The sequence below is a fragment of the Eptesicus fuscus genome, chromosome 20, assembly GCF_027574615.1.
Source record: "Eptesicus fuscus isolate TK198812 chromosome 20, DD_ASM_mEF_20220401, whole genome shotgun sequence".
NCBI classification, from domain to species: Eukaryota; Metazoa; Chordata; class Mammalia; order Chiroptera; family Vespertilionidae; genus Eptesicus; species Eptesicus fuscus.
Window position 1 is genome coordinate 1,767,222 of NC_072492.1, and position 13,262 is coordinate 1,780,483.

Below are 13,262 nucleotides of genomic sequence, written 5' to 3' on the forward strand. Positions count from 1 at the left end.
TTGAAAATAAAAGCATTTAATATCTCTTAAAGGGCAACCATGTCCTTTATCCCTAGCAGGGAAGGGGGTATCACATATGAGCTCTCACCGGAGGGAGTCTAATTTCCCAGACAGGGTTGCCCCCATTGGTGTCACTCGGGCTGTGCTGCTGGGGGGACTGTGGCACTGGGGCATGACAGCAGGGGCCGCCTGGCCAGGTGGTGGGTGGAAAGAGGCCCTTCCTCTCCTCACCCAGAGCGTGGGGTTTCCGCAGGTGGGTGGCAGTTGCTCTAGGCCAGGGCCTTCCGGAAGGTACTCCAGGCATGGAAGCAGCGGGTAAAGGCATGCTGCTCGTTACCCTTGCGGACCAGGCGTAGGCGGCGGGGATGCTCGTGCTCTTTAGCGCGCATGTGCTGGATGTACACCTGGTGAGCAGGACATGCATGAGTCTTGGGCAGGCCTTCCAGTCCATGCGGGCCAGCCTCCGCCCTCCCCTCCACCCAGCTCACCTGGCAGGCCTTCAGACTCAGCTTGATCTCCACCTGACTTGTCTGGGTCCCCACCCACATATAGACCTGTGGGTATGACAGGGGAGGTGGGCTCAGGGGGGACCTGGGCTCAGGGTTCCCACTGACAAATGGGTGGGCTCCTTGAATGGGCAGGGTCGACAGGGCCTCACCTCTTGGCCATTGTCCAACAACATGATGTCATCATCTGCCAGGTCATCTTGGCAAAAGTCAGAACATTTCTCAGTCACTGCGAAGTAACCCTTCTCATTGGAGCACCTGGGGGTCAAGGGTCAGGCAAAGAGTAAGGGTCCTCAGCAGCAGTCCCAGGACGCAGGAGGAAGCGGGGGAGGGTCTGGCCCAGCCTCACCGGAAGAGCCGGGTGTGCTTCATGTACTCGGCATCGTCGTCATAAGGCTTCTGTGTGCCCAGGCCCACCCAGAAGAAATTCTCAGGCTCCTCGCCTTCGCTGATGACCTGCGGGTGAGAGGGTGGCTCGGCTCAGGGTCCCTACCTGCCCGCACTGGCTTATGGCCACTGCCTGCCCCGGTCACCTGCTTGCTGTAGGAGGCTTCAAACATGGTGTTCAGTATATCCTCCGCCAGCTTGGCCTCGTCCGGGTCTGACGCCCGGCCCACCCACGCGTACACGATGCCCTGGTTGTCCTCACTCTCAAAGGGAACCTGGGGAGTGTGCAGAGGGTTCAGGTCAGCAGCCCCTGCAACCCCACCCGGACCCACAGTCCTGGTCACTCCCACAACCCCACCTTGAGAATGAAGCAGAACTCGGAGTTGAGGAGGCTGGAGTCGGTGTTTATCTGGATGCACCTGGGGGGCGGGGGGAGGGAAGGGAGGTCAGCAAGGAGTCAGGGTGGCTCACTGAGCCCACCTGCCCACCTGGGCCTCTCCCCAGCCAGGCACCGGGTACAGAGGGCGCTGCCGTTGGTTCGAATCTGGTAGAGGCTGGGCTGCAGGGCACCCTGAGCCGCCTTCCTCCTGCCCCGGTGGATGATGAACTTCCTCTTGAAGTGGGACAGGAACTTGGGGTTCTCCTGCTGCTGCGTCATGCGCACCACCTGGGTGTATGGAAGCGTGAGGGGCAGCTCCGTGGACCCCCCTAACCCCCATGGGCCAAGCCTTCTCTGGGCCTGAGTCCCACTCCCACAGACACCCCCCACCGCCCCGGGCTATGGGGGTATGGCATTGCGCACCTCGAGCTTGCCAGGGAAAAGGCTTTCGAACTTCTTCTGCAGGCTGAAGGTGAAGGTGAGCCAGCCCATGTTGGAGGCTTCCCGGCCCTGCCAGAAGTACACGATGCACTGGAAATCCTCCTCCGGCTGCTTGTCCACCTCGGCCACGGCTTCCTCGCCTTCTTTGCCCTCGGTCCCGGCCTTCTCCTCTTTCTCTTCCTTCTCCTCCTCCTCATACTCCACAGGGACCCAGTACCTGCAGGGTCAGAGGGCAGTAAGCAGGGGCCCAGAGCAGGGAGGGGCTGGGCGGGGGAGGCGCTAGGGCACAGCACCTGCAGAGGAAGACGTAGCAGTCCTGCGTGTAGAAGTGGCCGAACTCCTCCTCAGGCAGCCGAGCGAACTTCTTACCCTCCAGCACGAAGCCCTCCATGCCGTCCAGGTCCTCGTTCCACTCCTCCATCAGCTGCTCGGCCTGCATGTGACCCCACCCCGCTGGTGGGCCTCTGGGCTGGCCCTCCTCACGGGGCAGGGACCTGCACGGAGCCTCCTCCCAGGACCCAGGGCAGGCCCAATCCCATTCAGCAGGGGCCAAGTCCTGCGTCCTATTACCCTAAGCCCCGCCCCAGCCCATCACCGCAGGCTCCGCCCCCACCTCTGCCAGAGCCATGGGCGGCTGCCTGGGCAGGAAGAGTGCAGTGAGGTCAGCCTTCATCTCATCTTTCTTCTCGGCATCACGCTTCACCTTCCCGGCAAGTCCCTGGCCCTGCAGCACGGCCTCTGCGTTGCGTGTGTAGTCCACTGTCAACACGTCATCCCAATTCTTGAACTTGGCTTTGAACACCTGCCAAGGGGAGAAAACACGAGTGAGGGTCAGCAGTTAAGGCTGGAGTGGAAGTAGATGGGGTGAGGCTCGTAGGCGGGGATGGGGGTGTGAAGATGGAGTCTAGAAACCAGAAGTGGGAGGGGCAGGTCACGGAGGGGTAGGGTCCAAGGAAAGGGGGACTAGGAAGCGGAGAGGGGCGTGGAGAGGCGGGGCCTAGCAGCGGCACGGAAGCGGTGGGCTTGGGCTCAGCTCAGCAGGACAGTAGCTGATTCAGAGGGTCTGGGCTTTGACGGATCCTCAGGATCCTGGGGAGGAGGCCCCGGGGTGTGGCTCGCACAGCTGGACCGCACTGCTACCTGTGCTTCAGTGCCCTCGAGGCTGCGGCTGACCATGGCGTAACGTGGTCGGTGTAGCATTCCGCACAGCTCCTGGCCAAGCTTGAGGGCGGCGGCACGCACAAGGCGTGGGGACTTGCGGCCGAGCCAGATGAACACGTCGGACCAACAGTCCAGGATGTACACGCAGCGCGTGTCCAGCAGGCTCTGCAGCTGCGGGGCCAGAGGCTGGAGGTCAACCAGTGCTGGGCTAAAGGGGAAGGGTCCTGCCTACTCGCCCTCCTCCCTGTGCATCTCACCAGCCGCATCCCGGGCATCAGTTCCACCTTGGGCGGCTTCTTATGTTCCACTGACAGCTTGTAGTTGATCTGGGGCAGCTCCAGGTAGCCCAGGCCCAGGCCCACCTAGCGGGAGGAAAGGTGAGCGCTGTTGGGGCGGGGTCTGGGGACACAAGCCCCACCCACAAGTCCTGATTTGGAGCCTGGCCCTGCCTGCTGCGTGCACTCAGGTCCTCTGCCTGCTCCTCTCTGGGCCTTAGTTTCCGCCCTCCACTCTGAGGTCATTTTAAGGGCATCCTATCAGTGGAAGGACTTTTATATATTTTTTTATTGATTTTTTTACAGAGAGGAAGAGAGAGGGATAGAGAGTTAGAAACATCGATCAGCTGCCTCCTGCACACCCCCTACTGGGGATGTGCCCACAACCAAGGTACATGCCCCTGACCAGAATCGAACCCGGGACCCTTCAGTCCGCAGGCCGATGCTCTATCCAAGGACTTTTAAATGGTACTTTTCCTGCCTACTCTCTCCAGAACTTACTATTGTTTCTAATTTTCTAACTTGTCCTTTTTCTGCTCACAACACTCCATGGCTTCGTGTCACCTACAGAATTAAGGCCAGGTTCTCAGGCCCAGCACCCAGGCACTCTCAGCCTCCCTCTCTGCAGCTCCTTCCAGGAAACACAGCCCAACACTATGCTAATGGCCTGACGCAGAGCCAGCCTCCAGACCTTTGCTCAGGCTATTCTGTCCAGAATGTGGCACCCTTCACACCAAGTCCAGGTGAAGACCAGTCGCCATGGTGGTCCGTGGCCCATCCCCCCACCTGACCGCTGGTGAAGTCAGGCCAGCCTTGCAGCCCCTCACCTTGTACAGCTTGGGCTCTGGTGGCCAGAAGTCATCGGGCACGTGCTTTTTTATCTCAGAGGGCTCACCCCCTAGTGCCTCCCAGAACTCGGGGGGCTCCTGGCCCTGCACCAGCAGCGTGATCTCTGCCTTCCCTTTCCGCTCGTTCTTGTTAATTTTTTCTGCAAAAAGCCTGAGGACAGGTACAAAGCCCTTAGCAAGGCCCATACCCCTTCTTCGGTGACAATTCTGCTTTGCACAAAAGCCCTCCCAAGTCTGAGCAGGGCGCAGTCTCATACCTGGTTTTGGTGGTGCTACTCAGCGTGGCCTGGGCCCCCCGCCACACATAGATGTCCAGCCCCCGGTCCAGCAGGAAAACAAACCTGGACAGGAGGGGCAGGAGGGGCGGGAGGGGTTGCGACAGGTATAGGCAATGACTGTTCACAGGCCCCAAACCCACCCCGAATCCCCCATAATGGGGCTAAAAGAGTGCTGGAAGGCTTCTTCTAGAGCCCACATCTGTCCCCCACTGGGGAAAGGGGGAGGTTCAGAGTCAGGCACCCCCACCTCATGTCGTTGGTGCTCACCTAGGGTCCAGGGAGGCTCCCTTGAGGGGCACAGGCTCCAACTTGATGTTCTTTTTCCCATACACGCGGTACATCCTGGGGGCCGGAGCAAATGGATGGGAGGGGACACCAGGGACCAGTTTACCCCAACACCCTGCCCCCAGTCCTTCCAAGCGAGTCCAGGTCAGTGCTGCCCACCCACACACCTCCTCACCTGGTGACGTAGTGCGTGTCCTCTACAGTGTAGAAGCCACTGGCTGTTCCACCCTCGATGTAGGCAATGTCGTTATCGAACACCTGTGTGTGAGGGTGCAGGCCTGTATCATGAGCTAACGCCACCTCCCACCAAACCCCACCTGTATACAGGTGTGTTGGGTGCTACAAATCTGTGAAGTTAGAGAGGAGAAATAAGACCTGTCTATGGACACAGACACATACTGGAGTGGTAAGGCGGACAAATGGAAGGCTGTGTTCACTCCTGTGCAGCTCAGGTGTGCACAGCATGCTGAGATGTGTGTACCGGGGACAGAAGCAGGCTTATGCAGGGCACACTTGGGCGAATCTGGGTAAAATCGAGTGTGGCCTCATCTACAATTAAGCAGCTGGAAGGAGGGCCAGAACCACTCACTAACCCTTCCCACTGGACTCAGTCCAGCCCTTGGCCCTGCCCCTTGGTGTCCAGCTGGTGGCTCCACCCCCTAGCCACATTGGCTCCAGTTCCCCATCTCTCCTGGCCTCCCAGGACCCAGGCCCCCAGCTTCAGCCTCATCTCACTCCCCTGCCTTCACCAGTTTTGTCCCTGCTTTCTGCTTCAGGTCTTGGCCCAAACCCTTTGGTCTCAGCTCCTGCTCACCACCTTCGCCCCGCCCCTTCGCCCCTGCCCTCTCCAGGCCCTCCCAGCCCAGGCACCTGCAGGAACTCCTCGCTCTCGTCGCCCATCTCCTCCCGCGCAGTGCGGCACTCCGCTCCCAGGTAGTTGCGCAGGTTCACCGCGTGGATGGCAGAACAAGCCTTCTTGTCAAGTGTGGCCTCCCCACCAATCCAGTAGTAGATCTCCCAGTTCAGAGAGCCGCTGTCATCCAGAAAGGTCTGGGGGCCAGGCCACAGTCATGTCAGCCCTCACCAGGCAGTCCTGGCGCCCTAGCTCACCGAGGGGCTGCTCCGATGGGCACAGGCTCCCCGCCCCAGGGTGGGATGGCGGCCACAGCTCTGCCTGGGCCATCTCCATCCGGCCTCCTGTGCCCAGCCTCCCCCACCTCGCCTCCAGGAACAGAGCTGTGGTGCCGAGGGTGCTGAGCGATCTAAGGCAAGTCACGGGCCAGGGCGCCGCCTCACCTTGAGCACGATGTAGCAGTCGGCTTCGTAGAACTTGCCGTGTAAGGCCTCCTCCACCAGCACAGGCACGAAGTTCTCGATCTGCCAGATGGTCAGGCCAGGCAGCTGGCCCACGTCCTCCGTGAAGAATTCTGAGTAGTCGAGGCGCGGCTTCTCCAGGCCCTGGTCCCAGCGCCGCACCTTACCCCCGGGGGCGCGGGCCTCAGCACTCTCCTGGGGGCACAGTCACAGCGCACCGATTGGTCTGTGCAGCCACTCACGCTGCTATCTCCACGTTTCACCCGCCTCAGGGCCTTCGCCCAGCCCCTTCCATCGTGATCTGGGTCACAGTCTGTCTTGACCAGAGCCCAGGGCCTGCCCAGCCCTCGGCCTGACTTACCTCCTGCTTTCTGTTCTTTTCCTGGGCCACGTCTGACATGCCCTTCAGCACCTGCTTGGCCTGGTCGTCCTGGGCTGAGTCCTTGCGCCTTCGTAGCCGCATCTTTCGAGCCAGGGGATCCTTGGACCCACCCCCTGCTTTGGGGAAAGGCAAATGGCTAAGCCCCGGCTTGGCCTGCCCCTGGGGCATCCAGCCAACCAGGGCCAACCCCATCCACCAGTGTCCAGAGAGCTGTCCCACCCAACTTACAGATGGTTAAGTAGAGCCCCAGAGAGCAGCCCCCTCTCAGGCCAGACCTTCCTGCTTACCAGCTGCGGCGGCGGCGGCCACGGTGGCAGGGGAGGCCCCTGCCAGCCGGAGTTGGTTCTGTAGCGAGAAGTCGATGTTGTACCACTCGGCAGTGCGGTCAGTGGGCTTAGGAGGCATGACCAGGCTGGGGTTCTCCCGAACGTCCAGCACCTGCCTCAAGGAGGAAGCAGGGGTGGCACTGAGCCTGAGTCCCACCTCCCGGCCACACCAGACTTTGTTTCCGCTTTGCGGCCGCTAGGGCTGCGGCCAGGGGCCCGGCTCTCATCCTGGCTCAGTGAATGACCATCCTGGCCTTTGGGTTTCCCTTCTGTAGGACTGAAATGATGCTGTCCAGCATGACACGGAGACGGGGATGTAGCTCACCTTCTCCCCAAAAGCACCCCGGCCAAGGCCACCCCTCCAGGAGGCCCCTCATTCCAGTGACACGCCTGTGCTCAGTCTTTCCTGAGGGTCGGTCTGTACCCCCCACCCCTGCGCCGGCCTGGGCCTGCCCCCACCTGGATCTCTGGCAGGAAGTGGATGGCCTCGGGGAGGGTCACCAGGCGGTTCTTGTTCAGGACAAGCTTCCTCAGCTTTGTGCACCTGTGGGTACAGAGCCGGGGCCTGAGACCGGTGACCGGGGGCAGGGGAACTTCAGTCCGGGGCGGGGCAGGCAGGGCAGAGGCCGGTGGCCCGGCTAGGGAAGGAACGGGGCGCCCTGAGGTGCTGCAAAGGCGGGAAGGCGGGAGCACGCGGACGGCGCCTCCTCACAGCTAAGCGACTGAATTCTTTCTGTGACGCTGACAGAGAAGTTTTCCAAGTGGCCTGCAGGTTAAGGGCCCTGGATACAAACACCGCTAACATGTTCTACTCAAATCAGTTTGAAGTTGCTGAGGGGTCCTCTGCTCTCTGCCTGAGGGAGTGCCCAGAGCCGGAGGCCACACGGGTGGGCCTGTACCCTCCCGAAGGGGCTGGAAGCAGCACGGCCCGTCTGGCCTCATGCTATCCGTGACCTCCCAAAGGGTGCTCTGGGGACCAGACTAGGAATTGCTGGCACCCGTCCGTGCGGGTAGTCGCCATCCACAAAGCCAAGTTAAATCGTCCATTTTGTACGATGCCGAAGGCCACAGGGTGGGCACCAGCTATCCTGGGGCTTAATGCCGTGCCCGCCCGCCCACACCTGCAGAGGCTCTCGGGGATCAGCTCCAGGTTGTTGTTGGCGGCCATGAACTCCTCCAGGCTGGCCAGCTTGCCAATGCCCGAGGGCAGCCCGTCGAAGTCCAGATTGTTGGAGTTCAGGTACAGCTTCTTCAGTTTGGTCAGCTTGCAGATGGCTGACTGGAGAGAAAGCAGGCAGGGCAGAGTCAGGGCAGCAGCCAGGGTGGCCCAGTAGCCTTCCTGCCCGCCTCCCCAGGGCTGGACGCACAGGCAGGGAGGTGAGTTGATTTCGGGACAGGTTCAAGGTCTCCACGTGCACCCACTGGTCGATGCACAGGGACAGCTCTGCAATCTGGTTGCTGCTGAGGTTGAGGCGGCGCAGGCTGGAGAGAGTGTACAGGCACTCGGGCACCCGCGTCAGGTCGTTGCAGGACAGGTCCACATCTGGAGCGTGGGGGAGGGTGCATCAGCCAGGGCCCCCCCAGGCAGCTCCAGCGCGGCCAGGCCTTGTCCAAACCCCGCCGCACCACCTCCAGGCTCTGTGGCGTTCAGCGCATCACTTAACCTCCCTGAGCCTCCGAGAAACTCCCTCACACGGGGCGTCTAAGCATAAACTGGGTGCTCATTACTTGGTGCTTTTACTGGTCACCACGACCACGGGAGAGCTAATCATAACCACCCACCCCATCCTTTCCTTCCGGGAGGGGTCAGAGCAGCAGGTGCATCCCTTCCCGCAGAGGAGGCGAGGGGCCTGCGGGCAGCAGAGGCGGGGGCCCCGGCACTGCCGACCTGTGAGGTTGCTCAGGCCCTCCAGGCTGGTGGGGAGGTTGCCCTGGGTGCGCTGGGTGTTCCTGAGGTGCAGAGTCTGCAGGGCCGTCAGAGCTGGGAGCTGCCTGCAGGGAGAGGGGGTGGTCAGGCCAGGGGAGGGTGCAAGGGCACAGGACTGAGAGGGCCTAAGGGACAAGGTCAAAGAGTTGAGGGGTGAGGTGGACAACACAGGGGACCCAGGTGGGGTCTGGCTAAGGGACACAGCCCACACCAAACCCAAAATGGGAAGGGTCAGGGCTACTGGGAATAAGGGGCCAGGCCAGGTTCCCAGGGCTGGGCTCGAGGGCGTGGCGAGCGCCGCTGACCGCAGCTGTGCGTGCTGCAGGGGGTTCCCGTTGAGCACGAGCGTCTGCAGGTGCACCAGGCGGCGCATCTGCGGGGGCAAGCTCTCCAGGCGGTTCTCGCTGAGGTCCAGGTACAGCAGGTCCGTGAGGTTGATGAAGAGCTGGTTGGGGATGGTGTCAATGCTGGGCAGGAGGGAGGAGAAGGGCATGAGGCAACCAACCAGCAGCGCATGCCCACCTGGACCCACCTGCCCCCAATGTGCTGTGGCCCGCCCCACGCACCTCCCAGCCTGACAGGCACCTGTTATGGCTGAGGTTCAGCACCAGCATGTTCTTGGCATTCTCCAGCTCCCGAGGGCACTCCGTCAGCTGGTTGTAGCTTAAGTCCTGGGTGGGAGGGATAAGGCCAGGTCAGGGGTCAGGCTGGGGAGCAGGGAAGGGGGTTTCAGGGCCAAAGGGAGACAGCCAGACCCTGGCAGGAAGGGTGCCTAGGTTAAGGATCTGACTGCATGAGGAACCTTGGGCAAGGCACTCACTACTCTAAGCCTGTTACCCCATTGTCAAATGGGATAACAATGGCTCAGGGACCATCCTAGTGGGTGGGAGCCACTGACCAGAACTGAGAGGTCATCCAGCTTGAAGATGTCATCGGGGACTCCAGAATTCTTCAGGCTGTTGGCTCGAGCCACGATGGCCTGGGGATAAACCAGGAGAAGCAGAGAGCTCAGGGAGGGCCGCCCCTCAGGAAGCTCACTGGAGGCCAGGCCTGCGTGCTCCCCGACACTGGCCTTGCACAAAGTCCCTCCACCGGGCAGGCTCTTCCTAGTCTCCCTATAAGCTCCTATTCACGCCTCAAAGCCCAGCTCAAATGGGCCCCAGAGCCCAGATCTCAGGGAACTTTTTCTGATAGAATATCCCTCTTCTGCTCCTTTCCAGAGGGCAAGACAGGGCTGTAGCTCTGAGTCGGCTTCTAGACCAGAGCGGGGTGCGCCCAGAGAGACCAGTGTGGGCTGAGTGAGTCTGTTTGTTCTCCCCTTGGGACTGACACCTCGTATTACAGACGTGCTGAGTGTGAGGGGCGAGGAGAGGTCGGGGATGGTGCTGGATTACCAGTAGCAGCAGGGCCCGGCTAGACCGCCTCTCCTTTGCCGTCTGCGCGGTACCTGGTGCTCACAGCAGGTCCCACGGGACCCTCCCCACAAAGTGGAAGGGACTTGTCTGAGGTCACGTGGGCAGGAAGTGGCAGAGCTGATTTGAACTTAAGCAGCCTGAGTCCTAAACACCTCAGGGTTTGGCTTTGGGTGGGAACGGCCTTTGCCAAGGCCCCGAGGTCTGGCCGAGCCTGTGCTCTGGGCTACCGGAAGCTCCATGAAGAGAAGCAGTGTAAGAGGTCACACTGACCACCTCCCCTTCAGCCACACACCCCTACCCCAGCTCTGCCGCTGCCTGGCTCCGTGACCTCTGGCAAATGACCTGCCTCTGTGGCCAAATGTCCTCATCTGTGCACTTGGTAGAGGTCAGGATTATAAGAAAAAACCCACATGGAATAGCCACTATCAGTTGTTATTACTGTAGCTGTTGCCCAAAATAGGTGGAATTTTGGGTACTTTCTCTCTTTTTTACCCAGAGGCTATACAGGACATTATTATATTCTCTCCCCTTTGGGAAGGACAAAGGCAGGGGTGATGGCCCAGCTTGGGGTCTGGCCCTGCCCTCACACCCTGGCTAGACTCCAGTCCCCACCCGCAAGCTTGGTGGCCTCTGGCAACACTCACCCGAAGAGATGGCAGGCTGGACAGCTCCCCATGGAGCGTGGTCAGGTTGTTGTGGCTCACAGACAAGTGCTCCTGGGCCAGGACGAAGGAGCAGGGACTCAGTGGGGTGTGGCGGGTGTCTAGGAGTCTCCACCTGCTACCATGACTCTGCACCATTCAGGGGTCCCTCGGCCACACAGGCCCAGTCCACCTCTACGGCCCCTCCCGCACCCCCACATTTCCCTGCAGGCGTCATGGGAGAGGGCCTCATACCTGCCCACACCGTTCTCGGTCATCTCCTCTGGACTGCTTTGTCCCCCTGCCCCAGCCCCCCGCGGTACCCACCCTGCCCACTGACACTCCTTACCAGCTTCTGCAGGGCAGCCAACTCCTCCGGCAGGTAACAGAGGCCGGTGCGGTTCAGCTTCAGCCACCGGAGACTGGTCATGGCCTTGACATTCTCAGGGAAGTAGCCTCCCTGAGGGGTATGGATGGTGAGGCTGGTCTGGGAGAGGAACGTCCCTGCTCTACCACCCTCTATGGCCCCCAAATGCCCATGGAAACCTCTGGGGAGCAACACAGCCAACTCTCGCCAGCTGTGTGACCCTGGACAAGGCACTTTGCCACTCTGTGCCTCAATTCCTCACCATAAAAGAGGGCTAATAAAAGCCCATCGTGACAGAGTGTTGTGAGGAATGACTAATTATTAGGATGGCTGTTGGCCTAAGATCGTCTCTTGCTGGAGGGTTGGGATGGAACTGGCTAGTTCCAGGACACCTCCAACACCCAGCTGTGTGCTCAGCTTGGCTCAAATGCCTTCACCCAGCGTTCCAGGCTCTGCCTACACCACCGAGTATGGGGGTGCCCCGAACCTCTGCCTAGGTCCTACCTGTGCCTTCACCTTGCCTTCAGCCTACAAGTCATTTATGGCAAGATCCAAACCCCTGGTGCAAGGCCCCAGCCACCCCCTACACAGGCACTGCCTCATTCGTCATTCATTCCACAAACTCGAATGCCCACCTCAGTGCCCAGCCCTCGTGGCAGGGAGCCTGGGGCAGCATATGCCTTTAGTGCCCTTGGCTGTGTCCCCTTCCCCATAAGCTACATTCCCAGCCAGGGACTCAGACTTCCAATCTGGAAAGGACACGTGGAGACCCCAGGTGAGGATGGTGGAGATGGAGGTAGAGGAAAGTGGTGTGGTCACCTGTGCAAGGGGTCAAAGGTGTGTGCACATGTGGATAAGTGCAGAAAGAACCTGCCTCCTCCTCAGTCCTGGCACGACAGACCCTGCCCCCAGCAAGTCTGGGCTCCCCAACCCTATACAAACTCCACCACTCCCCTCCCTCCATCCTGGGCTGACCCTCCTGTCCCAGGCCAGCTCTCACCTCCATCCTGGCCTGCCTCCTAGGTCACTGGCCCTGCCCACCTCATCCTGGCCGCTCTAGGACCGCCTCGCCCACCAGCTGGTTGGCAGGCTGGGCGCAGGCTCCCTGTGGCCCTGGTCTATCAGCCCAGCAGCCGCCGCCCAGCCTCCCAGCGCTGCCGGACGCTCCGCACCAGCGCACCGGGCTCCCGGAGGGCGACTCTCAGCCCCTCCCGGAATGGGAAACCGCGGAGGCCCCGGGAGGGGAAGTGACTTGCCCAAGATCACACAGGAACGAGGCGGTGGCGGGGGCACCAGACCCAGGGGACAGTCGGGTGCCGGCTGCGCGGCAGAGTCAGGGCCTGACGGCGCGACCTCAGCGGGGCCGGGAAGGCAGGCTGGGGAGCGGGAGCCGAGGCCGCGCCCCGCCGCCCAGAGGCCAGGACCCGGGCCGGGCTCCCAGCCCGCCCCAGCGCGGCTCCCGGCCCCACCGCCCGGTCTTCCCGGGCGGGCCCTGAAAGGAGGCCGAGGGGAGTCCCCCGCGGCGGGGGATCCGAGCCCCCCGAGAGCCCCATCCGGCCCGGCCCCGCCCCAGGTCCGGCGGCCCAGGCCCGGAGGCGGGCGGGCAGGAAGCGGACCCCGCGCGGGCCGAGGCGGAAGAGACGGCCTGGAGAGGAAGGAGCCCGGCCGCCGCGCCCGCTCACCTTGAAGTCGTTGCCGCTGAGGTCCACGCCGCGCACGAACGGCAGCACTCCGGTGGCCTCCATGGCGCCGCGCTCACTGCCGGCCGGCGCGGGTGCGGGGAGCGCCGCGGGCTGGGCCAGCGCCGACCCCGCCCTCCCCCGCCCCCCCGGGCGTGCGGAGAGGCGGAGCCCGGACCGCGCCCCTCTAGCCCGGCGCCCCCGGCGCGTCGCGGTTAGCGCCGCCGCCTCCCGGGCCTCAGTTTCCCCGTCTGCTCGAGGACTGGAGGGGCCTCGAGGACCCGGGCGCCCCCAGTGCTCGCGCAGGAGGCTTCACACCCTCCAGGCGACGTCCCTGCGCCCCAGGGCGGGCGTGCCGCGGGCCCTGCCGCTCCGGGCGCCTGCGGGGCGGCCCAGTGGCGGTGATGCCTGGCCGGGACTGAGGTCCTCGCGCGCCCGGCGAGCCCAGGCCTGCTCCGGCCGCTCCTCCCCTGGAAATGCCCCCAAGGTTGTCGCCAGGAACAAATGGGAGCCGCAGGTGCAGCTCGGGGCGTACAGCAGGCGCGCGATGTGTGCACGTTATTACTCCCGCTTGGAGTCGACATTCCCATTCCGACATCCCCCCTCCGCCGGCACACAGGCCCCAACACATAAATGCCGAGGGGCCACAGG

The 13,262-nt window shown here is 62.3% G+C and overlaps 1 protein-coding gene across 1 annotated transcript; it reads right to left on the minus strand.

The window, feature by feature from the left end:
• Nucleotides 1-12,725, minus strand: FLII (FLII actin remodeling protein). The gene is made up of 30 exons (XM_054708825.1): nt 12,615-12,725; nt 10,915-11,025; nt 10,569-10,640; nt 9,408-9,488; nt 9,095-9,180; nt 8,815-8,976; nt 8,471-8,574; nt 7,950-8,125; nt 7,704-7,861; nt 7,042-7,126; nt 6,544-6,694; nt 6,236-6,372; nt 5,857-6,069; nt 5,431-5,610; nt 4,736-4,818; nt 4,543-4,617; nt 4,255-4,338; nt 3,977-4,148; nt 3,132-3,236; nt 2,854-3,045; nt 2,327-2,515; nt 2,007-2,146; nt 1,696-1,930; nt 1,406-1,560; nt 1,252-1,312; nt 1,040-1,168; nt 856-962; nt 659-764; nt 489-554; nt 1-404 (listed from the first exon to the last, which is right to left on the minus strand). The coding sequence occupies exons 1-30, from the start codon at nt 12,675-12,677 to the stop codon at nt 270-272; spliced, it is 3,813 nt and encodes a 1,270-aa protein (XP_054564800.1). The 5' UTR covers nt 12,678-12,725; the 3' UTR covers nt 1-269.
• Nucleotides 12,726-13,262: the final 537 nt, after the last annotated feature.